This window comes from Drosophila subobscura, chromosome O, assembly GCF_008121235.1.
Source record: "Drosophila subobscura isolate 14011-0131.10 chromosome O, UCBerk_Dsub_1.0, whole genome shotgun sequence".
NCBI classification, from domain to species: Eukaryota; Metazoa; Arthropoda; class Insecta; order Diptera; family Drosophilidae; genus Drosophila; species Drosophila subobscura.
Genome location: NC_048533.1, coordinates 252013 through 278526, shown reverse-complemented (window position 1 = coordinate 278526; position 26514 = coordinate 252013). Strand labels below are relative to the sequence as shown.

The window sequence follows — 26514 nt, the reverse complement described above, 5'->3', positions numbered from 1 at the left end:
TTTTGCTGCTCACTAATTTTTGGGATCTGCAAGAGGAAGGAGGATTTACATAAGCGTGGCATGTGGCTGTATATATGTATATTCTTAATCAGCCGAGTCGATAGAGCCATGTCTGTCTGTCCGTCCGTCCGTCTTGTTTTTTGGTTAGTAGTTAGCGACTATAAGAGCTAGAGCTACCGAATTTTGCCTCCAGACCGCTGTGTGTAGAAGTGATGTAGATGTAGATGCAAATGTAAATGTAAAATTCGAAAAAAACCTCTAGGGTACAGATATACTGACTGAGTACCGGGCGTACGAAGACTCCCACTAACGTTCCTACTCGTTTTTACTAGATTCTCGCATTGTTTTTATCTTGCTTTAATTACTTAGCACTGTGCCGCCAATGGGTTTGTAGCTTAATGGAAAGAAGTCGTGCCAATCAAAAAAAGGTACTAACCTCTATCATCAACCGGTTGCCCGGCATCTGCATGGTCCGTGGTCAGCGGTAGAGCTATGGGTAGAGGTATGGGTAGGGGTATGGGGATCGGCACTGGCGCTACCTCAGCTACGGAATTCTCCGCACGCGTTGCCGCTGTTGTTGCTGTGACGTGGACATGATGAAGTGTTAAATGTTGTGATGACTGCTGCGACTGCTGTATTAGGAGCTGCTGCTGCTGTAGGAGATGCTGCTGCTGCGAATGATGATGCTGTGAATGATGCTGCTGCTGCTGTGTCGCTGCCAAATGCTGCGACAAGTGCTGATGATGATCGCCTGTGGGTGGCCACTGCTGGTAGGTTAGCGGCACTAGCGGGTCAGACATCCATTCAAAACTAAACGCCGGTCCAATGGCCTGCTGTGGGCCGAGGCCACTCTGCTGCGGCGTTGCACTCGTCGGCGTGGGCGGTGTCGTCGTAATGCAGGGACTTAGCTCGTGGGACGAACTAAAGCTGTCGAGTGACGCCTTTTGAGCAGACTCTGACCACGGTGGACTGGGATTCCATTGCTCGATAAAGTCCGCTGGATCGGGTGGCAGCGATTTGTTGGGCAGCCGCGGTCTAGTCGGCACAATGGTGGCATAAATGACCGAAACATCGTTGCTGGATACTGCGGCTGTGGCATATGCTGCTGCTGTCGCCACCGCTGGATGCGTGTGTAACGCATAGCAGTCGGGTTCCGGCGTAATAGCTGCAGCTGGAGAGCGTACCGCGTGCAGATACAGCGGCTCCAGCTTGTTTCTGGCGCGCTTTTTTGGTGGCGGAGGTGTGGCGGATTGTGAGGACTTTTGGCTGCCGCTGTTTGAGGGATTCGAGGTGGTGCTGGCTATGGGTGTGACGGGACTGCCAGCACCAGCGACACCGTTCACCTGACTATAGTCGACGGGTTCCTGAAAGCACCGCAACAGCGGCTGATCCTCCTTCAGCTCAATGGCAGCCTCCGCGTGATAGACGCCGCCATAGGACGCGCCCATATGCGGATGATGATGATACGCCGCCGCTGGATGATGGTGATGATGATGATGGTGAGGATGATGCGCATGATGATGACCACCAAAGACATTCGCCATTCCTGCTGCTGCCGCTGCACTTGTCATGCTCAGGCCGGGCGTGGCGCCGCCCTGCGTCTGCTGCGCATGTGTGGAATGTGGACTGTAATAACCGCTAGATGTGCTGCCCGACTGCACCCGCATGCCACTGTCCAGCGGCATTCCAAACTGTATCTTTGACTGTACAGTGTAGTAGTGGTACAGCCAAGAATTGGCCAGCATCACAGATGCCTCGCGATCACTGCAATGGTAGATTCAGTTAGGGATTCCAAGTGTTATCCGTGTGTGTCTGTGGATAGTTTTTTTAGGCATGGATTGAAGTGTTAACTTACTTGAGTACTTGATTGGTGCACACGATGACAGGCTGTTGCGTGGAGTCGGGACTGTCTCGCACCTGTAGCACCACGTGGACCCACGTGTATTCGGCGCTGGAGCGCTGCATTCGCAGCAGCAGAATACAGCTACGATCCTGTTCCGATTGGGTTACTGCAAGAACATAAATTACATTTTATTTTCTTATGTACATGTACATACATAGTAGGAACATGTTTCTATTGATCCAAAAAGTACCGCCAATTGATTAGATATTAAAGCGGCTTGAATGATTTTGACAATTTCTATGATTTTTATCTCAATAGTTCATAAATTCAATAATATTTTGAGCTCGGTTTGGATCAATTGAATCATGACTTTGAATCGTTATTTATGAGTTTAAATCATTTAAGACTTCTTATAAGCTCAATTAAAGCGACAAAATATAACACAATATTAAATAAAATGTACGAAATAATTATTTTTATTCAAGATATAGATATTTATATTTGTAGATATAAATATTAAATTGAAACAAATTTAATTAAATAAAAGCCAACTATTAACTTTATTATACTTATCTACCCGAGAAATATCGCAACAATCACTTACTTAGCCTGTGTTTGCTCTGCGCCTCTCGCAGGTTCTCACTGTGTATCAGGTTGTACCAAGATGTGGCCTGTAAAGTACTTTTTTCATAGCCCAAATGGAACTCGCCACTATAAATCATAAAATAAAAGAGTTTAAAAATGAAAATGATTTCATAAAAAATGAATGATATGTATTTACATATGTAAGTACATATGTAAAATTATGATGTTTAATTTTACATTGTTTCTACATCTGCCATCTATCTCCCTTCTCACACCAACTCGTCTTTTTAGTTCGCAGGTGTGCGAGCGAAAGGACAAGCAAAAACGAGAAGGGACGTGTGAGACGCTTCTTACGCGTCACAACTTTTATACCCGGCACTCAGTACTACATCTGCACTTTAGCGGTTATTTGTCAAATTTTACATTTTTTCTTCATCAGTCATCTACATCAACAACACTGCTCACGCCAACACGCTCCTTTAGCTCGCCACCCTCCCCTAGAGACACACTTTGCAGAGTCAGGGCAGAGTCGCGGCAGAGGCAGAGGCAGAGACGTGTCAGGGGGAGAGGCCATAAACAGCGCGAAGCAGAGTGTGAATGCTGCGGGACGGGGTGGGTTTGGCCACTGCAAATTAATTTCTTCATTGTGGCTATAATAATGATCCAATCGGATCCCAATTTGGTGATCTGATAGATATGGTCATTCCCTACGGAATGGCGTTTTTCTGCTATCTTCAAAATTGTAGATTTGGGAGGTTTTCGCCCTTTTGCGGAGGCGGAAGGGGGCGTGGCTCATTTTGAAATACACTTGTAACAGTGTGAGCATACAGAAGTCTGGATGCAAAATTTGGTGGCTCTAGCTCTTATAGTCTCTGAGGACTAGGCGCTCATCAGGACGGACACACGGACAGACAGACAGACAGACATAGACTCGGCTATTGATGCTGATCAAGAATAGATATTTTTACTTAATGGGGTCGGAATCGTTTACTTCTGTGCGTCCACTTTCGAGCACAAATACAAAATACGCCGTTTACTCTTCTAGTTCCGTGTATAATAAAAACAAATCAATCAAATTTGTTTCCACAACTTCTTGTTTACTCACTTCTTATCAATGTGCGCAATTTTCATATCCATCGAATGAATTGTGGTAAACACATTTGTGGCACCTTGCACCACACACTCGCGCGTCTCGGGCATGGCAATGGGCGTGCAGGTGGCCAAGAAGACGGGCTCGTTCCGACTGCACAGCGGCAAAAATGACAAATAGTGGCCCTGTACGAGCACAACCTGCAAGGCAGAAGAGATAGAGAGAAGTACAATTGAGAACCCTAGAGTAGCTTTGTGCTGGCGGCTGGCTCCCACGAGAAATGGGCGCTCAAAGTTGTTGGCCCTGCTGCTTTGCAGTAAGTATTAAGGCCATTTTTGGATCGGCATGCCGGGCCTGCTCACTCATTGACATTTTACTAGGATTCCATAATTTAAAAGAGGCGTTTGCGGCATTCAGTCAGTATAACTGTACCTTTGTGATTTTTTAGAATATTACATTTTAAATTTTTTATGCATATGTCATCTACATCTACATCACTCTCCCGCCAACACGACCTCTTAGCTCGGCACCTTTCGCCAGTGACACACACTGCATGAGGCAGAGGGTGCGAGCGAGAACGAATGAGCAACAAAAACAAACACAAGCAAAGCTACTGGAAGGGGTGGGGGTAGACACTGAAAATTAATTTCTTCAGTCTGGCTATAATAATGATCCAATCTAATTGCTTTTTTATACCCGGTACTCGAAGAGTAAATAGGGTATATTGTATTTGTGCGAATAACGGTTGTATGTAACGCACAGAAGGAAACGTTTCCGACCCCATAAAGTATATATATTCTTGATCAGCATCAATAGCCGATCACCAATTAGCTGTATCCACCATTTTAATTAAATGATAAAAGAAAACGAGAAGGGACGTGTGAGACGCTTCTTACGCGTCACAACTTTTATACCCGGCACTCAGTACTACACCTTAGCGGTGATTTGTGAAATTTTACATTTTTTCTTCATCTGTCATCTACATCAACAACACTACTCACGCCAACACGCTCCTTTAGCTCGCCACCCACCCCTAGACCAACACACTGCAGAGTCAGGGCAGAGACGCCGCAGAGGCAGAGGCATAGACGTGTCAGAGGCACAAGCAGAGTGTGAATGAGAGAATGTGCAAAACACAAATATAAGCTGCGGGACGGGGTGGGTTTGGCCACTGCAAATTAATTTCGTCATTGTGGCTATAATAATGATCCAATCGGATTCCAATTTGGTGATCTGATAGATATGGTCATTCCCTACGGAATGATTTTTATTTTATCTTTAAAATTGTAGGTTTGGGAGGTTTTTTTCCTTTTGCGGGGGCGGAAGGGGGCGGGGCTAATTTTTGACATACACTTGTTTCAGTGTGAGCAAACAGCAGTCTGGATTGGGTGGCTCTAGCTCTTATAGTCTCAGAGAACTAGCCGACAAACAAGACGGACAGACGGACGGACGGACGGACAGACAGACATTGCTCAATCGACTCGGCTATTGATGCTGATCAAGAATATATATACTGTATGGGGTCGGAAACGTTTTCTTCTGTGCGTTACATACAACCGTTATTCGCACAAATACAATATACCCTATTTACTCTTCGAGTACCGGGTATAAAAAGGCAATCCCAGAAATGTTTTTTACCAGTATTGACTTCTAGCCGGGGACTGAAACTGACGAAGCGACGACTCCTTGCCTCTCACACACAACACCAGACAGTCTCAGAGGCTGCAAGTCTTCGAGGCTGCGAGTCTTTGAAGCTGTAAGTCAGTCTCAGAGTTTATTCCAGGCATTGTCTCCCAATTAAAACGTGCCTGCATTTATTGCGTCCCGAACTACAATTGAATTTTCGTAGCTTGTGGGACGCTGCTGTAGTCTCTTCTGCTTAAATGCAAATGCAGAGCACTCCGACTCCGATCCTGTGATACCAAAACCAAGCCCCAGTCGTTGACGCAGAAGCCAAAGTCGTTTGGGGATTTTTTTAGGGTTTTTTTTTGTTTTTTTCGGTAAATGAGACGACCTTAGACTGGGACGTAGGCGCCACTCTGTCGTCGTCTCTTGTTTTGCTGTTGGTTTGTCTTTTTTTTCTATTTTTTTTTTAAGTTTTTTTCTGTTTGTCTGGCAGTACTATCATTTCTAGCACTGAACTATGTCTGACCTCCTTCATAATTATTTATTGGTCCATTTTTATTGCATATTAACGAGTGTGCCTGACTCTGACTGCCTGACTGTCTGACTGCGAGTGAACGTGCTTGGATTTTGGTAGGTTGTGGGCTGGGGTTCGACTTTGAGGGTTATCGTTGGCACAGTTCATGTGGGTCTAAGGCCGAAGTTTAGATTGTATGGGCTGGGAGATAATTTAAAAATTGTAGTGCGCAGCTAATGTTGATATTTAGATTTAAACGGAGAATAGTTGACCATAAGCAATGATCACTCTTTTTAAAGTGTTGCCAAAATATTAGCTGCCATACAGGAAAAATATTTCTTAGATATTTAAGACATTATTTTCATATGGGAAAAATATTGTAGAAATAATTAACAGATTTCGAGGCTGCTAATACGTTGATTATATTATCAAAATAGGCTCTCAAAAGTCTTTACGAATATTTCTATGAGCTCTGTAAGATCTAAACTTTCATCAGCTCTGAGGAAGTCCAAAAAGGCCTTTTTAACACCGTTTTTCCCAGCTCCTTTTTTACTATTTTTCACTACTTTTCACTGCTTTAAACTACTTTTTTTGTTGTACCCATTTTGTGCCTACAACTTTATCCTTATACACCGTTGAAAAAATCTGTGAACATGCGCATCCTCATTAATCTGCCAACATTCAACTTAATTAAAAACGTTTTCAGGCAACTGTCAACGGCTGGGCTTATCTCCATAATTTTCGCCACACAGAGGAGCAAAAATGGACAAAAAACGAGAAGAGACGTGTGAGACGCTTCTTACGCGTCACAACTTTTATACCCGGCACTCAGTACTACATCTGCACCTTAGCGGTTATTTGTCAAATTGTACATTTTTTCTTCATCTGTCATCTACATCAACAACACTACTCACGCCAACACGCTCCTTTAGCTCGCCACCCTACCCTGGAGCGACACACTGCAGAGTCAGGGCAGAGACTCGGCAGAGGCAGAGGACACAAATTGCGCGAAGCAGAGTGTGAATGAGAGAATGTGTAAAAAACAAATATTAGCTGCGGGACGGGGTGGGTTTTGCCACTGCAAATTAATTTCTTCATTGTGGACATAATAATGATCCACTCGGATCCCAATTTGGTGATCTGATAGATATAGTCATTCCCTACGGAATGATTTTTATTTTATCTTTAAAATTGTAGGTTTGGGAGGTTTTCTTCTTTTTGCGGGGGCGGAAGGGGGCGGGGCTAATTTTTGACATACACTTGTTTCAGTGTGAGCATACAGCAGTCTGGATGCAAAATTGGGTGGCTCTAGCTCTTATAGTCTCTGAGAACTAGCCGACAAACAAGACGGACGGAGGGACGGACGGACAGACAGACATGGCTCAAGAATATATATACTTTACTCGGAAACGTTTCCTTCTGTGCGTTACATACAACCGTTACTCGCACAAATACAATATACCCTATTTACTCTTCGAGTACCGGGTATTAAAAGAGAGGAACGGAGTAAAGTGAAGCGACCGCCCACAACTTTGTGAGACGTGGATGCAACGCCGCACGGTAGCCGGGAGGGGGCAGGGGGCCCATCCAACAAAAATGGGCAACTGTGGCTGCCAACAGTCACAGCCAACGCGTCGCGTCGCTCAACACGTTAACAGATTTGGTCTTGTCTTGTTCAACCTGCCCCTGCCACAGAGACGCATGACTGACAGCTTCATATTGTTTGTGCTTGAGTTGGGCACACACTCTTGCGACATTTTGCTGGCCTTTTTTTATACACATCATCATCATCATCATCAACAGAGCGTGGAAAGGCGGCCAATCGGAGCAGTGCTGGAACGGCAAGAAAATGAGAGAGAGGGACAGTGGCTTGGGGCACCCACCCGTTGCGTTCCGCATCAACTGTCATCGTTTGTCAGCTTACATATATAAAACTAAACTCGTTGGCAGATGTATGACCAGTTAGCCAGATTTGAAGAGCCAAAACGCATGCTGAAACTCCACCCAGCTCCACCCCTCGCTAGCTCCAATTCCAAATCCATTAAAATTTTTTTTCATGTGCCCCGTTCGCTGCAGCTCATGCATAATTCATGAAAAAGAGCGGGCTGTGGAGTCTGTGACCAAGTGATACACGCAACACGCTTCTCCGGGTGATTCATTCATCAATTTCTGTCAGTGACTTCCACACGCCGGCTTACTCATCCACTCGACTTCGATATTCCTTTGGGCTCTCTTCACTCACCTTTTGATCGCCGAAACGCATTTGCCGTCGCGCATTGCGACTAACATTCATGCGACAGAGGAACATGCGATGCTCGCCCTCCAGACTTGAGGCGCCACCACCAGCAGCACCACCAGCGACACCAGCAACGCTGCCATTGCTGGACGTTGAGTCGCCGCCAACACCGATGCCGCCAGCAGCGCTGCTGTTCGCCTGGCTGCCACCTGGCTGCGGTGGCACGTTCCGATTTAGCTCGGCCTGGATGGTTGCGTGATCCTGTTTGTCAATGATATCGTAAACGGAGTCACCATGTATCAGTAGATCCTCCTATAAGGTGGGGAAGGGAAACAGAGTTAACATGAGCTTACACTGGACAGCAAAGAGCTTTGGTACTGGAGGAACTAAAAGAGTTTTCATTGGATATTTGAATTTTTAAATATTGTTATATATGTATATTTTTTTTAGTCATAAGAAAATATTTCAAAACATATTTTTTGTCTGCTTAAATTGTAAAATGTATTTTACTCAACAACTGCGATGCTAAAGTTAAGTTAAGAAAAGTTTTGGGTTAAGTTAAAATATGTTTTAAGGATGTTTTAAAATGTTTTAAGGAATTTTAAAATGTTTTAAAGTGTACTCTAGTTTTTGTTGAATTTTATTTGTATACCCGGTACTCGAAGAGTAAATAGGGTATATTGTATTTGTGCGGATAACGGTTGTATGTAACGCACAGAAGGAAACGTTTCCGACCCCATAAAGTATATATATTCTTGATCAGCATCAATAGCCGAGTCTATGTCTGTCTGTCTGTCTGTCTGTCTGTCTGTCCGTCTGTCCGTCCGTCTTGTTGAGCGCCTGGATCTCAGAGACCATAAAAGCTAGAGCCACCAAATTTTGCATCCAGACTTCTGTATGCTCACACTGTTACAAGTGTATTTCAAAAATGAGCCACGCCCCCTTCCGCCTCCGCAAAAGGGCGAAAACCTCCCAAATCTACAATTTTGAAGATAGCAGAAAACTAAAAACGCCATTCCGTAGGGAATGTCCATATCTATCAGATCGCCAAATTGGGATACGATTGGATCATTATTATAGCCACAATGAAGAAATTAATTTGCAGTGGCCAAACCCACCCCGTCCCGCAGCATTCACACTCTGCTTCGCGCTGTTTATGGCCTCTGCCCCTGACACTTCTCTGCCTCTGCCTCTGTCTCTGCCTCTGCCGCGACTCTGCAGTGTGTGTCTATACTATAGACTCTATAGGGGAGGCTGGCGAGCTAAAGGAGCGTGTTGGCGTGAGCAGTGTTGTTGATGTAGATGACAGATGAAGAAAAAATGTAAAATTTGACATATAACCGCTAAAGTGCAGATGTAGTACTAAGTGCCGGGTATAAAAGTTGTGACGCGTAAGAAGCGTCTCACACGTCCCTTCTCGTTGAAGATTTTTTTTAGCTCTCTACCAATATCCCCACAGCTTACCAATATTTCCCCTATCCTCCTCTTGCATCTTACACCAAAATGTAAGCCAAGCTCTCTCTGCCAGCGCATCTTTGTGTCCGTTTAAGGCGATTAAGGATAATAAAACTTCAGTTCAATTAGTCTGTCGATTGTTTTTATACCCGGTACTCGAAGAGTCAATAGGAAAAAATGGGAAAAAGGGGAACACACAGAATCAAGCGTTTCCGACCCCACAAAGAATATACATACATATATTCTTCTTTAATCGATTTTGCCATGTCTGTCTGTCCGTCCGTCTTGTTGAGCGCCTGGATCTCAGAGACTATAGAAGCTAGAGCCACCAAATGTTGCATCCAGATGGCTGTATGCTCACACTGTTACAAGTGTATTTCAAAATTTCGCCCCTGCCTCTTCAGCCCCCGCAAAGTTCGAAAATCTCCCACAGACACAATTTTTAAGGACCATTCTGTAGGGTAGGACCATATCTATCAGATCACCGAATTGGAATCCGATGGGATCATTATTATAGCCACAATGAAGACATTAATTTGCAGTGGCAAAACCCACCCCGTCCCGCAGCTTATATTTGTTTGTTACACATTCTCTCATTCACACTCTGCTTCGCGCAGTTTGGGACCTCTGCCTCTGACACGTCTCTACCTCTGCCTCTGCCGCGTCTCTGCCGTGTCTCTGCCCTTACTCTGCAGTGTGTGGCTCTAGGGGAGGTTTTCGAGCTAAAGGAGCGTGTTGGCGTGAGTAGTGTTGTTGATGTAGATGACAGATGAAGAACAAATGTAAAATTTGACAAATAACCGCTAAGGTGCAGATGTATGTAGTACTGAGTGCCGGGTATAAAAGTTGTGACGCGTAAGAAGCGTCTCACACATCCCTTCTCGTTTAATTTGTTAATGATGTGTCAGCTACCAGTTGTTGTTTGTGGCTTTCGCTCGCAATTGTTGCCTGTTGGTTGTTTATGTCATGTGCTTTTATGATAGTTGACAATTATGGTCAGAGAGGCTGTCCGAAAGACAGTTCGATAGAGAGAGAGGGAGAGAACTTAACGAACGTTTGGCCAATTTCTAATGGCATGTGGTTTTTGTTGTTGGTTGCCGTTATTGTAAGTAATTTATGGTCATCGTCGCTACATGACACATGAAAATGGCAACTTGCCATGCAAAAAGTCAAAAATCGAATTCAAACTATGATGCATCAAAAATAGCAGAACAACAGCAGCAACAACCTTAGCCACAGCATCAGTAGCTAAATTGGCTATTGGTAGTGCAAAAGCCGCAGCAATCAACAACCAACAATGTTGCCCAGATCTATTGACATTTTTGTCAGTTTGTTAATTAACTTTGCCTGTAGTTGTTGCTGCTGTTGTTGGTTGTGGCTGCCGACGCTTTTCTTACCGCTAACTAACTCTGAGCCTTTGCCACAAATTAAAAGGTTGGGCAATCCACTTTTGGGCCTGTCCTGTCTGCCCATGTGGCACACCAATTCCGTTTATTGTGTGCCCGTAATTATGCCAACATATAGGATACGAGTAAATTTATGAACGTTACTGACCATTTAGCTCGGTCTGCTACTGCTTCTTGTGGGTGTCTCCCACTGCTCCACTCGCAGACAAAGACTGGTGCTCCGACTTCGACTCCTCTGTACTCCTGATAAGGCCCGGCGTAAAGGCCAAGAGGCTGTCAAATGCCATGTTTGCCAATTGGTAAACGTTTTTGTTTTAAACCTTCTAGCTCTTGTCTTGTTCTTGTCTATCCGCCGAGTGCCTTTCAAGAAGCAGTCCCCATGCCACAAGAGTAGTTACAAGAGGCAGCAGACTTTAGTTATTATGAAAGATTGTCTGCCTGAATAAAAAAAAACGAGGAGGGACGTGTGAGACGCTTCGTACGCGTCACAAATTGTATACCCTGTACATTACATTTTACATTATTTCAACATCTGTCATCTATAGTTCTCGCGCCAACACCCTTCCCCTCCCGCCAACACGCCCACTGAATGAGGCATAGTATGCAAGCGAGAGCGAATGAGCAACAAAAAAAAAACAAGCACACGCAAAGCCGCTGGACGGGGTGGGGGTAGAAACGGCAAAATAATTACTTCACTCTGGCTATAATCATGATACACTCTAATCTCGTTTTTAGGTTTCTCTTATCTTAAAAATTGTGGAAGCAGCAGATTTTCGCCATTTGTGAGGGCGGGGCTTAATTTATAAATACACTTTTATCAGTGTGATATCACAGCAGCCTGGAGGAAAAATTATGTGGCTCTAGCTCTTAGTCTCTAAGAACTAGATGGAAAACAAGAAGAACAGACGGACAGACAAACGGACGGACGGACAGACAGACATGGATATGTCGACTCGGCTACTGAGTAAAAGGCTTGAAGGCCCGACAATCACCTGGCACTTACTGTACTGTAATCTAGCGTACCTTTGTCAATGTCTGGGCTGGCCGTGTAGAACGCAGATGTGTCACATGTGTTAGCTGAGATTTATTCAAATCTTTTGCCTCAAAGTGAAAGGCCACTCTGTGAGAGAGATATACGTTTATTTAGATATGTATAACCTTGCTATTTAAGCAGCATAAACGTGCAATAAACAAACCTTGAAACACGGCCAGCCTTCATTGACAATGGCAAACATCGCGACGCAGTCTTTAAGGAACTTTTGTATGTGGTGTACTCCGGTACAAGCAACAAGGATTTATATAAGCTCAATTAATCGGGGGTCTTTTGGGTCTTTACACGGTTTGCTAACTTGTCAACTGGATCAGCCACAACAGCAATAGCAAGCAGCAGCAGCACCCAACAACAGACAAAAACTTGGAAGAAATATGTTGCTGCCGCTGCTGCTGCTCCTGAGTCTATGACATGCTCTGACGACGACGACAGGCATCGTCGTTTGCCTGTTGTCGCTTGACAGAGATTTGTATCACGGGCTGTAACAATTTTACCCCTTCAAGTAGAAGGAAATACCAAAGAGAAAAAAAGGTACAACTAAACAAACCCGAAAAGTTTCGAAAAACTTTGTGAAAAATTCTTACCATGGAATGGCCCAAGTATTCGGCTGCATTATCCGATATATACAGCAATTTGCCATTTTGTGTGAGCATCATCAGGAAGCCGGAAAGGGCCTGCAAGACAAATATTGAATGTGGGTGAGCACTGGGTGTGTAAATGCAGATTAAAAGGTTGATCAAAGCAGGTAGGCAGATTTATTGTTCTTGAATGTTATCTACAACTAAGAAGCATATGAATTGTATCTTTACAAAAAGATTACTTTTGTAGCACTCGCTCTATTACACTCTTTCCACTAACAGTCTAATTAGCATAAGTATATTACTTAATTAATTAGAGAAGTGCAAACAGTCACACAATCGCGGTTTCTAAATGTATACAACAGATTTTGGGGCCTTTGTAGCTCTGTGTACCTATAGAAGGAAATATGCATCAATTTTTTAACAGAAAAAAAAATCTAGGAAGCTCAAGCTAACTTTATTGTTTTATGTTGGTATTAATAAGTATTAAGTAATTTTACCATTGGAAAATATGAAATCTCTATTGGATTCTCTATATTTTTTTTTAGTAAACTAAATTAATTTATTTCAATTAAAACATTAGCTTAATTTTACTCAAATTGCTTTCAAGCTATTAAATAGCATATCTGCATAATATTCTTTATTAACTTAATTGTGTAAAACATAATTACATCCACTGCCCAAAACTTAAATCTCATTAACAATCACCCAGACTGCTCACAATTCCCCACTTAACTGACTAATCAAAACCAACTTGTTATGAGACACTCTCTATTTTTGTAAAAAAGAAATAAGAGAAGAAAAATATATAAATTGAATCTTGTGCTGGAAATGCAAATTCATTTTCGCGTCTGCACACTAATAAATTGTTAGTCCAAAAGCACGGTCTAGGCGCGCGTTGACAACTGACAAACGGAGAAAAAAAATGGTGATAAAAAACAGTCCCAAGGAGAATCCACATAAAAGAGGGGGACAAAAAGTAAAAAGAGTAGTACTATGACTATGGCTATAAGTGGATGGATGGATACATACATATATGTATATGTATGTATGTACATTGTATTTAATTCAGTCACGAGTGCGCAAAGGAAGGTAGATCAATCTCTGCCCGACTGGAGCAGTCAGTGCCAGGCAGGCAGGCAGCTCTTGACTGACTACTGTCTGCTCCTGTCTGGTTTTGGGTTTGAGGCAAATCTTTTGCTTTGGTTTTTTTTTACGGCGGGCCATTTATTGTTTCGGCTCTTCTCGCTTTTGGCGCAGCAAGTGGCAGCGCAACCAAAAATGATTTCTGACTTATGATATGGTCGGCCAAGCTTTTGTACCATTAATAGAGTTGTTTTCCCGGGAACTTTCGGTTCAGTTGTCACTGCGATTGTTTAAATTGAGTTGTTTCTCTCGGTTTGCACCTCCTGGCAGCCTAATCAAAATGTCATCAAAGCGGCCGAAGTTGGGTGGGGAAGCTGCAGTGGTTATGCCATGTTATGCAGATATTTCTGCGATCTACCTCCCTAATTATCCCCCCGATTGGATATGAATTGTATTGTATTTCTTTTAAAATTCGAGGAATCATTGCTTACCTTTGAGAAGCCAATATTTGGTGTTGCTGTCTGATGATGGTGATGCATTGCATTGTGACGCTTAAAGACTGCAATGAAATTGGGGGAGAAAACGGAGAAACATTTTACAAATTTTTTAAAATTAAAACTAATAAAGTCAACTTAGGTTTGGTGTCTCGGAGCAGGCGCGCCCAAGAGATCCGGAGATCCGTTTGAAGCGTCGCCAACCACTTAGTGGATGTGAGTATTTTCCCATGGCTGTAATTAATATGCTCAATTATCTGGCTTATTAAAAAACTATCTGTTAATAACACTACCTTTGGTTCCTTGAGAAAAAAAAAAGTTCAATTGTGTCGAGTAGTGTAATACACTCTTGCTGAGCTGGCAATTGTTCGATGCATTTGATTGCTATTTCATTGATTATATTCCAAATACAATGAGCAACCAATACTATGTTTTGTGTGGCTCGCAAAAACAAGTGAATCACAAAAAGAAAATGTGTCATTGTCACTGAGAGAGGCAGCAGCAGCACAACAGCAACATCAGGCAACGATCTCCAACTGCAATTGCAGTTTTGCAGCTGCATTTGCAGGCTCAGTCAAGATCAATTATTTTTCAAACACCTCGAGATACGATACTCCCGCACCTGGCAAACAAAACAGAGAAAAAAAACACTGCCAAAAACAAAAGAAAAGAAACGGCCACAAAGTCAGCATCATCTTGGCGCAACAGCAGCAGCGGCGGCAGCAACAGCGGCAACCGCAACTGGTAATTTTATTGAACTTGAACGGAAAGGCCATGAATACATGCGGATTTTCGTCGGGTTTTAATGTCCACTTCGCTCCACTCCTCTGCATCTGCATCTGCACTATACAATACGAATACTCCGCAATCCGTGTTGCCAAAAAGTCTATCGTTGGTGTATTTCGTTCCAACTCCTTGCCAACCGTTAATGGGGTGTGGCATACAGTTCAATGCTTTTCCAATTAACTTTTGGTGCACAAGGGCAAGGTAATGTTGTTGCTGCACAGGCTTTGGAAAATATCTTAATATGGCGACATGTAAGAATGTTTTAAATGAAACTGAATTTGTTGAACAATTATTTGTAAGGTAAATGGGCTGCAACAATAGTTATAATGACCATGAGCTGAAGCTGCTGGGAAATCAAACTTTTCCAAGTTATCTGCTGAGAGCTGAGTACACCTGAGAGCTGCCTATACACAGACATATACAATAACTCATAAAATATGTCAATTAAACACTTTGAGGTAGTTAAAATATGTTAACAATGTATAATTATAAAACCTTTCCAATTATTTTGATCGAAAAATCTGCATACTCTGACAGAACTGAATAGTCGACTTCAAGAGGGTTTCTGTCCTGTATTTTGTAATTATGTAACTACCGGGCTGATCTAGAAATATTTTTTCATATGTACATACATATGTACATATGTATGTACAAATTTATGGCTGCGCATGATTGTACTGGGTGGACAAATTAATATTCGGTGGGGTCTTGGTTATTGTACAGCGGGTTATGGGTGCAGGGGCGGCTTCAATGCGAGTCGGTAATGAATACGCGTGCGTTTGCTCTCAACTTGAATTTTTTACCTGACCCAACGTGAAGAAGAAAAGCCGAGAGCCAAAAGGGAATCGAAAGATACGCATCGATGCAATCGATGCATGCATGAGGTGTTACAGCTATGTTTTGTGCATAGGCGAAAACAGCACAAATTTGCAACATTGAAATGCAAATGGATCATCGATAAATGCTGTTGCCCATGTGCCAGATTAACTCTTTGCTATGAATCTAAAATCACACCCACTAGGCACACTGATAACTATTTTTAGTCGCTGATCACTTCACAGGTTATTCGCTGGCAAATATGACAATACTAAATGTTTGCCAATTATACCGGCTTGCGTTCGCTTCAAGCTTCCACCGCGGGCTCAAGCAAGGCGCAGAAAAGATTGTTAAGATTAAGATTCTTATTGTATTGAAAACTCAATTTCGATTTATAAATATGCATTTCATTAATCGCGACTATCTTGGGAGCCACGAGCCACACCCCCATTCTTGTAGGCACACCGCCGAGAGAGAGAGAGAGAGAGAGAGAGAGAGAGAGAGAGAGAGAGAGAGAGTTTGCGATGGAGGCGAACTGAGAGCAAAATAATGAATCCATTGAACTTGGGTTGGTGAATACAACAAGAAACAAGGAGGAACATTAGACGCTTCGTACCGCGTCACAACTTTTATACCCAGGGGTCGGAAAGGTGTCCTTCTATGCGTTACATACATACTCTTTCGAGAACAAATACAATAAACCCTATTTACTCTTCGAATACCGGGTAAAAAAAAGCGCATTCGATGGCACGCCAATATTAGCACAATTTGTGTTGCATACATACATATGTATGCTTTTAAACAGTGCAATGGACAATAACAACAGCCACGGCAGCCACGGCAGCCAGCAGCCCGCCAAACACACACCCAAATAATTCAGCAAAGATGCAGGCCAACAAAACGCCGACAATTTCTCACATTTAACCAAAAGAGAGGCACAGATGGGAGAAAGAGAGGGCAAGCGAGAAGAGAAAAGAAAAGGCAGTACTTAACTTTAATTTTTTGCAATTTGTAGAACACATAAATCGCACATTTTGATTTATCGCAATATTTATAGCAATGCCAGGCAGACGCTCGTTGTTACCATTGCAATTGTGAAATTGCCTGGCCCCAGCAGACCGGGTCTAGGCCACAGGTTGGAGGAGTTAGATGCTTAGTGCTTGGTGCTATGGATACCATGGCATGCACATTGATCTGCAATAGTTTCCCGCAAAAACCGAGTTCACATGGGTTCTCCTCTTGGGTTTCTGTCTGCGCCGAGATGCGAGCCGAGAGTTAAGAGTTTTTCGAGTCTTGTGTGTGTTATCTATGGTACCGCACAACGCTAATTTGAAAAACAATTTTCGTAATTATCCACAAAAAAAAGGAAAAAACAGCAGAAATTTGTAAGTAAAGAGCGAACGATCTTGTTCGGTTGCGCGTTGACCTGCGAGCATGCGCATTAAAGGAGGATAGGATCCTCCATCTCCTCTTTTGGCATCGAGGCATCAAAGGGGCTCCTCTGCTCTTGTGGCAATTTTTTCCCGCCTGGGTGCGTGCGTAGACGCTTAGGCAATTACTTGGCCAAGAACAATTTCAGTCGCAGTCGCAATTGCAATCACAGGGGGAGCGCGCATGATAGAGGGACACCCGACATTTGAATGATGTTGATTTAAACCGAGCCCAGCGAATAGTTGTTTTTATTCCAACCTAAGCTAAGCGAAAGCCAACCCAGCCAGGCGGTGGGTCTCAATTTTTCTTTCGCGGACTCTCGAGCGCCTCCAATCTTAGCCATACAATCTCCATCTACAGCGGCTCATGACTCATGCATATTCAATCAACGTGCAGCCAATTATCAGCATGCATATATGCAACGGGCTTTCAGGGGGCATTCAGGGGCTTTCAGGGGCTTTCAGGGGACTCTCTGGGGACTTACCTTGTTGAAAATAGTTGGCTTTTCGCACATACACACAGACGAGCGCCATCAGCTGCAGCTGCGAGAGACGCTGGCGCGTCGATTGCGGCAATGGCAGAAGATCCCTCAGATTTGCTATCTCGGCATTTATAAGATCGCGTCGCATCTTCGAGGCGCCCTTGGTAGATTTGTTGGCATCGAACCTGCAGAACAGAGAACATCACTTGGTTGAGAAAGGCAACAAAATAAGGAAACAATTAGATTGTTCAATGTTCACAGCTACAGCTTAATAAACGGACAAACAGCACAAACACACCATAGCAGAGAGGACACAGCAGTCACACCAACCCAGCGGACCGTGCCGTGTCTGGCAAATGTTTTCACAGCCGTCTACTCGAGTGTGTTCCACTGTACCACTGTGAGAGTGTCTCCTTAGCACTGTCAGTCTGTCCGCTTTAACCCACTGGGAAACTGTGTAGTGCGATTATTATAGAATTTGTTGAAAGTTTTGTTTTAGATTCCGGTTTGCTCACTTTAATTGATAAATACCTACAAAAATGGAAATGGGTAAATCTAACAATTGTGATTCTTTAAGAATATCGGTTGTTATAATTCATGTTAAAAGACTTCTGGGAATTGTAAGCGAATTTCTAGGGAATTTCTAAGACATTTTTAGAAATTTTTTACGTTTTTTCTTTAACTTTCAGTTACCAATAAATTTGCAGTTATTATGAAGTGATTTTCGTACCACAACATTGCAACAATGGGTTAAGGATGGATCGAACATACCAAAAGAACGAAAATTGCCGATGCATAAATAACTCATCGCGCATTTAAAAATCATGCAACAAGCAGTACAGTAAGTTGTGACTGTTGCTGTTGGTTGTTGCTGTTTTGCGTTGGTTTGATGTGAGGCACACTTGCCACATGCCTTGTGCGGAACAAAATTGTGCAAGTAGGCTGGAGCTCTGGTCAATTCGCTGGTTGGTTGGTCTGTTGGCTAGGTCTGTTCACTCGTTATGCTTGTTGCGGCACGCTACACAAACATTTAGCAGCACTGTGTTCGTTTGCGTACTTTTTGTGAGCATATTATTTACAAGGTTGAATTCATAAATCATAAATTTGTCTTTTTATGCAGCCCGGCGTCTGCGTTCGACCGGCGCTGACTTATTTATGCTGACGCCGATCGGGCCATTGTTGTTGTGCTGTGGTGCCGGTGGGAGAGGACTGCGATTTTTTTTGCAGAGCCAGAGCTTTGATAAATATTGGTAATATTGTTGTAATAACAGCAAGTGCCCCGCGTCGGTTTTGGCTTTCGGTTTTGGTCTCGAGCCGTTGTCGACTGTCTGCCATTTCTGCCGCTGTTATTGCCTCTAAATGGCCATGTTAACATTTAAAACAATCTCACTGGCAGTCCGTTTGTAGCCGCTTAAGTGTTGCATGCAACCAGCCAGAGAGGCAACATGCAAAGCATACACCGAACAGAACGTCATCCATAGGCCTGCGGAGCCGTCTCGCAATCGCCTTCTGGCTTTGAAATATTCATCACCTCTTTCCCTCTCTTTCTGTGCGTCTTGGCCATAATAGAACACTTTTGGTTGGGGCCAAGAATTGAGTGGTCGAGTGGTTTGGCGCACACACACACATTTAAGTCAAGGTGATTTGTACAATTAAAATGAATATTGATTTAAATGCGGCGATTGTTGGCTTCTCTGTCCTGACATCTGTTGCGCAGGAGAAGGGCTAATGTGCCGGCTGTGTGGGTTTTGAGGTGATGAAGGGACAGACAAGAGCATACGCCAGTGCTTAACTGTAGCAACTGGGTGGCACGCCAGACCTTTTCCCCATCACTTTTCTCCAATTAGCTGCTAAGAAATTGCAAAAGCTTTGGAAACTTGCTTATCTCCGCTGACTATTTGTGGAATAATTAATAAGCCTAGCAAATATTTTTCATAAACAAGATGCCATCTTTTCGTAATGCATGACAAAACTATAGCGCTATAACTATTGGCGCTATAATAAAGCGCCAAAAACGTGTTAACGGCCAAGGCATGGTGGAGGAGCGGTGGTAAGCGGCTAAAGATTGAGCTGGATAACGGCGGACTTGTGGGAGGCTTTTGCTGCATGCAATCTACATCAAAATTTATCTGAGTGAGCGAGACATGTCAACATTTCTTAATATCTATCGCTACCTTGAAATCTGAACTAAGTAGCACCAACGTGTTGCCGTTGGATGATGCTCCTGCTGCTGTTGTTGTTGTGTCAACTACTGTAAAAGTTGTTGTTGCTAATTAAAAGCATAAACACGATTCTTAGCGAGGCGTCAGCAGCAGCAACAAGGAGCCAACAGCCTGCAGGCCGGGTGTGGGATCAGCCACTGCCCCGAAGACCCACAGCGCGTTGGTAGAGACTCGCAACCACAGAGTCACAGACAGTGCCACAGAGCCACATGTTTTAATCTTAGACTGGGCATCCTCTGGTGTACCACTCGGAAGATCTTAATCAAGCCAGGACCCAGCAGCTGAACTGGCTGGCGTATATACAACGCTACAACTAGATAAACATTCTAGCTACCAAAAACTTAACGCCGTGCTCTGTAGAAATTAGACACAAATCTTGTTCCAGTTCGATGCGAATGATATGCCAAAATGGCAAGCGCAAGTCTCTCACTAATTAGCCTATAACACGGGAAAGAGAAACTATAGAGAGAGAGAGAGAGAGAGAGAGACCAGACCCTCGAAACACAATGCCAAAACTATTAACTTAAATTAATTTTAAATGCGCTTCTATGGGGCGGTGGTTTGTATCTTCTCTGTGAGTGATTTTAATGGCGCTGGAGTCCGCTCAGAGCGCCATCGTTAAAATTTGTGCAGCAAATAAATCACAAGAACGCTGAGGCAGAGACTCCCTCTCAAAACTCACAGAGGAAGGTAGAAGGAGATGTAGAAGGGCCGGCCACGTATCAATCCAAAAGTCGAGTTTTAATATGCATCAGGGGCGTCAGTCGAGGGCCACAGCCCCAGACCAAATTTGCCAGAGATACAAGAGTCGAGAGACTCCCAGTGACTCCAACTTCTTCTTCGACTTCTACTCCTACTAAAACATCGAGTTCAATTCGAGCCGAGAATCAGTCAATACCAATTGCAGGCCAAGAGAAACACGAAATTTTCGAACATCTTTGAATGTCTTGTCTAGGTATAGATATCTCTTTCGCTGTCTTTCGTTTCTCTGCTATCTCTCTGTCTGTGTGTGTGTGTAATTTGGGCGAGGTTATTTGCCATATTCCCACGATATAGTTTAGCCAAGGTATTCGGCTTGCGGGCACCTCTAATGTTTACTACCTCCATCTGCACAACAAAAAATAGTGCAATGCGGCGTATAACGAATGCCAGACCCAGAGCTCTCAAACTGATGGGCAGTTCTGTTTAGTACAACTTGGAGCCGAGTCTGAGATCGTTGGGTAACCTTAAATCTCAGTCTGAACTGTACCCACACCGAGACCCGAGTAAAATTAATTGCCTTGGCGCCGCGCCACACAATGCTTTTCCAATTTTCGGTTTCCTTATAATCCTTTCTTGAAATTCTGTGTGAGAAACACGTGTTTGGGGAGCGTTCTCCTAGTTCCTTGTGCCTTGTGGCTTATTGTATTCTGCGTAAGCCAGTGGCAGTAATCGATACACACACACACCTACAGATTAGAATCATGGCGACGTATAGTACACAAAGAAAAAAAATTAAGGAAAAAGAAGCTGGGAAAAAATCTGGCCAAAAAGAAAAAAAGAGCTGGCTGACTTTATGTTGGCCATCTAACAACCAGGGGGTTTCTCATCGGTTCGGTTGCGGCCTTTAGCCAAATTATATGGCAGGCCATAGAGTAAGAGTATGCCTCGGGTGTATATTAATGGAGGAGGAGCAGCAGCAAGAGCAGCAGGCCCGAGCACACTGGGTGAATATAAAGATGGACATAGATCCACATGCCTACATTACGTAGTGCAGCTTAGCAGTGAAGAAGAGGACTGCGAAGGTAGATCTATCGATGAGCTGTCATTCAGTTGAGAACTCTGATGCAATGGAAAAATGGGCCTAAATAGATATTTAAAGAGCTCATTTTGGGATACATTTGCAGAGAGATTCTTAGGATAAAGGGCACCGAGAACGCATCAAAAGATTACTCAATCAACTCCTGCGACATTTCCACTTATACAAAACATAAACATAAATCCATGTCCCGAATCTCTTACCCCGGAATCCTTTAAACAAGTCAATCAATTGCCAGGAGCTACGAGTTTTGTGTGTGTTGGTCATATAATTTATTGCGCTCAAAATCCTATAAAGCATTCTGGCATATGTGCTTATTTTGAAGCTATATACCAGTATATATATTTGTAAGAATCAAAAATCACAACCCCAACTTATCAAGCTACATCGCAACAGTTCATGCCATATCACACTGAGAGGCAACCGCAGCTGAAATTTTCATTGCCTCAAAAAATAAATGAATTCAAGTGGCTACCGTTGATGCTCCGGTTAGATTTGGTTTGGGTTCTCCTTGTCGGTTGTATGTTTGATTGGAATTTAATGATGGACTGCCAAAAGCACACTTCGATGATGATGATGATGACGGTTCGGTTCAGCCTGGACATGGACAACCAGCGGGAACTGTCTGCTGTCTGTTGCCACCGCCGACGCCGACGCCGCCGCATAATTTTTCATATTTTTATGATTTGTAGCTACCGGGTACTAAACCCGTTCCGTTCCTGTTGCTTTTTTGTGCCTAACCATGGAGTGGCTGCTACCGTTGCTGCATTTGCTTTCGATTATCTTAATTTGCGTGCGAACTGAGTTTTTTCCTCCAGTTCTCTCTTCTTTCTCCTGCAAAGCGTAAGCCAAACCCCAGATTGTGTGTGTACGGAAATTTTCCCATGACTTCGGCTCTTTGGGGTTCTTGGTCCGAGGTATTGGGTCTCGGCTCTGGCTCAGGCTTTGAGTCTTTATGTGCCCGGCGGTGTCTTGGCCAGAAATTACCCCAACTATGCGGCTGCTGCTACTTCTCGACTCTTCTTGAAGCCTGAGACTCGAATCGGGATTGATGGTTAGCTGAGGCTCAGACTGCTGCACTTTACCGTCAGGGCAATTAGCACAAGGATGCCGCAATTAAATAATTTGGCAAACCCCGAAGGGAAAAAGCTTTTATTACCTCAAGGTGGAGGCGGCGTGCTTATCGAGTGGAGAAATGCAGCGAACATAAAAGCGGATCAAATATTGATCAAACAAATTAGTTGAATCAACCAAAGTTCTCTCAGAAAATTAAAGATTAAAGGCAGAAGTCAGTCAAACATGTTTTCCCAGTGTACATGTTTATATCTGGTGCAACAGTCACTTCAACCAATAACGAAACTTGGATTGGTAAATAGCTCCTGCGCTGCTGGACTGCTCGATTTTCTCGTGAAATGTGTTAATGAAATTAGCAGCGTAAAATTGCTGTCAGAGCGGGCCCTAACATACGCCGTGTGTTGTGTTACAGATACGAAAAAAAAAAATTGTATCTGTATCTGATGGGGTTGCATGCTAAGTGGCAAAATTAACACCATTGGCACAGGCCCCAAACACACATAAAAACACACAGAAGAACCACACTCCAAACGTAGCAACGGTTTTGGTTAGTTTCACCTCAGGAAGCAGCGCTAGATTTACGTCCACCCCTCTACCTCTATCCCATACTCCTCTACACTCCCTTTACTTCTGCTCTACCTCTCCATCAACCTCCTATACCTCTCTCCTTTGACTCTTTGTTTTCCTTGGCTTTGGTTTGGTTTGCTTCTGCGAGGTTTGTTGACTCGACTGCTGTCACTGCCACTGCCGCTGAATGTGTTAAAAACAACAAAACAGCAAAGTTTTCCTCGTCGTTTTTAATTAGTGTCATTCATTATTTAGAGCATATTGGTATAGTTTTTCGTTTCGTTGATTAACGGTAGTTTCTGTTTCAGTTTTGTGTTGGCATTTGTTGTTCGAGCTTGAAAAATATTTATAGAAATCTTCGCGAGCCGTTTGTTCTTTTACTAATATTACAAACTACATTTTTATTTGTATCTTTACCTGTACCTGTATCTGTAGCAGAGCGCGTGCTGCTTTCACGAGAGCACAATAAACGCTTTTAAGTTTTTATGAATTAAAAAAATGTCTTGTGTTGATTGGTGTGTTTTTTATGGGCAAACAGCGAATTAATGAAGTGAGCTTAAATAGTAATATAAAATGATTTCTTTTGATATTTATTTTCTAAAATTTTTACCCAGAAAGTTCTATAAAGTTTATAGTTTTGTTTAGCTGACTGTATTGTACATCTATGTAAGTAATTTTGTAGCATATAAAACTGATCTAATAATTTCTATAAAATCTTCAAATGTACAAATGTCTTTATCATTAAAAAAATATCGTATTCGTAATCATTCGTAAAATAGTATATTTTAGTTTTCTCTGAAATTTATTTTGCGTCAAAATACTCTTGCTATGAAATTTTTATTTTAGTTTCATTTCCCCAATCAATTCGCGCAAATCTTTAACAGTCACGTTCCTCCCATATCCTTCTCACTATCATGCTGATACTGCGAACATCTGCGAAAATATGAATTGATTGATTTTCATGAAAAGACATCGCCCTTCTTTCTTCCTGCTCGATCTGCGTGTTTTCACCGTCTCGAACTTCAATCAATACAAAATGGTCTAATTTATCTGGCTATGCCAGCAGCAAATGTTACAACCTCAAAAGGTAGCAGCCAAAAGGTACCCACAGTTCCTTGAAAACCGAAAAACAAAAAACAAGAGGCATCAACAACATCACACGTGAGTTTTACACATTTCAGAAGCAAACCAGGCAGCCAGCCTTATACATATGTACATACATAGATGTGCCTAACTCTCCTCCATAATGTTGTTTTTATACCCGGTACTCGAAGAGTAAATAGGGTATATTGTATTTGTGCGAATAACTGTTGTATGTAACGCACAGAAGGAAACGTTTCCGACCCCATAAAGGATATATATTCTTGATCAGCATCAATAGCCGAGTCGATAGAGCCATGTCTGTCTGTCCGGCTGTCCGTCCGTCCGTCTGTCCGTCCTGATGAGCGCCTAGTACTCAGAGACTATAAGAGCTAGAGCCACCAAATTTTGCATCCAGACTTCTGTATGCTCTCACTGTTACAAGTGTATTTCAAAAATTATCCCCGCCCCTTTCTGCCCCCGCAAAAGGTCGAAAACCTCCCAAATCTACAATTTTGAAGATAACAGAAAACTAAAAACGCCAATCCGTAGGGAATGACCATATCTATCAGATTATTAAATTGGGGTCCGATTGGATCATTATTATGGCCACAATGAAGAAATGAATTTGCAGTGGCAGTAAAATTTGACAAATAACCGCTAAGGTGCAGATGTAGTACTGAGTGCCGGGTATAAAAGTTGTGACGCGTAAGAAGCGTCTCACACGTCCCTTCTCGTTTTTTTTTTTTTGTTGCTGGTTGTGGGGAGACGTTTTTGTGGATCCTCGCCGTTGTCGTCTTCGTGGACGTCCGATTGCCAACGTGGTAATGTCAATCGCACACTGTGCGGTTTTAACTTATGGCAAAACATTTGAAGCACTAATTAATTGGAGCTAAATAAAATGGCACAGCATCTTCAGTTGCAGTTCGAGATACTGCAAACAGCTACAGCTCCAACCTCCTTCGCAGTCGCCGCTACAGTCTATGCTACAGTCTCCGCTCCACTCTCAACTTCAGTCTCAGCTGCAGCCCACAGCTCACAGTGAATTTTGCGCGTTTTTCGTTGGCGCTGTACGGGTACGCAGACAGGATTGAAGCTGGCTGAGAAGATTACGAAGGCCAGATAAATGTGAACTACAAGTTGCCAATACAAGAGGCCATTAAAACCGCCAGCTGAGCATCCTCAGCAGCAGCAGCAGAAGAGAACACTAACCGAAAGCAACAAAAAAAAAAGTGAAAATCGGCAAAGAAATCCGATGAAGAGGAAACCGAAAGGAGTACTTTTCGGCACAACTCCCGGCCAGGTCTGTTTTAGTTGCGAACTTGGTTTCGCATTTTAAATCCGTATTGACAAATACGTAAGCGTATCGAAGCGTGCGAAACAAATTGAAATGAAAAGTTAGCATGTTTCGGGCAGGCAGTAGCTGATGCGTGTCGGGCAGGGCTTGCGAGGTTTAAAATGTTGGCGCTAAGAACTTACCTTGTAAACATGCCGGCTGACTGTTGCTGTTGTTGTTGCTGTTGCTGTGCAGTCTGTTGGTGTTGCTGATGCATATGTTGCTGCTGTTGCTGTGACAATGTTGATATTGTGTCGTGTGGCTGGAAATTATGACGCGTAAGCATTTCATGCGTATGTAAATGTTGATGTTGATGTTGTAGTTGCTGTTGCTGTTGCTGTTGTAACTGCAACACATGATGATGCATATGCTGTGGTTGTAGCTGCTGTTGTTGCTGCAGGGCGGGCGCTGTGGCAGCCGTCACCTTGTCTAGCCCTAGTTTATTATCCGCATACATATCGTGGTGCCGTCGTCGCACGTTCGCAAATATTTAAACCGAAAATTCTAAAATATAAAAAATGACAGAGCAAATTGTTTAACTTAGTTACAATCAAACTTAACGCAGATTGTTACGGTATTGGTAAACAATAATAACAAATATCAATCAATATGTATGTATGTTTATCTTAATACAAATCTGCAGACAAGATTTTTGTTCGCATGATTTGCTAATGAAATGAAAAAACAATTGTTAATGAGGTTGGTCTTTTCTACCTTTTGGTCAGTCTCGGTGTACGCCTAGAGCACACAGCTTCACCTCAGAAAATAGTTAAAATATTGTTTGAATTGTTTTGAAGGCGAGTCTCAATCCAAAAGACCTGATTTGCATTGTTATCGACTCTTTATTTGAACAATTGCCAGCGGAGTACCCACAATGCGCAGACGTCTCTCCCCAGTCTCTCCTCTCCCCTCTTCTACAATGAGTTGGCGCTTTTTGTTTGAGCATTTGATTGCATAAG

General features: G+C 43.1%; 1 protein-coding gene across 1 annotated transcript; it reads right to left on the bottom strand.

Moving 5' to 3' along the window:
- On the bottom strand, positions 1–26055 carry LOC117897334. Its single transcript, XM_034806104.1, has 10 exons — positions 25699–26055; positions 17482–17663; positions 13962–14029; positions 12391–12480; positions 7901–8206; positions 3534–3718; positions 2448–2554; positions 1856–2009; positions 437–1764; positions 1–26 (listed from the first exon to the last, which is right to left on the bottom strand). Exons 1-10 carry the CDS (start codon positions 26010–26012, stop codon positions 13–15), a joined length of 2748 nt encoding a protein of 915 aa, XP_034661995.1. The 5' UTR covers positions 26013–26055; the 3' UTR covers positions 1–12.
- Between the last annotated feature and the right edge of the window lie 459 nt (positions 26056–26514).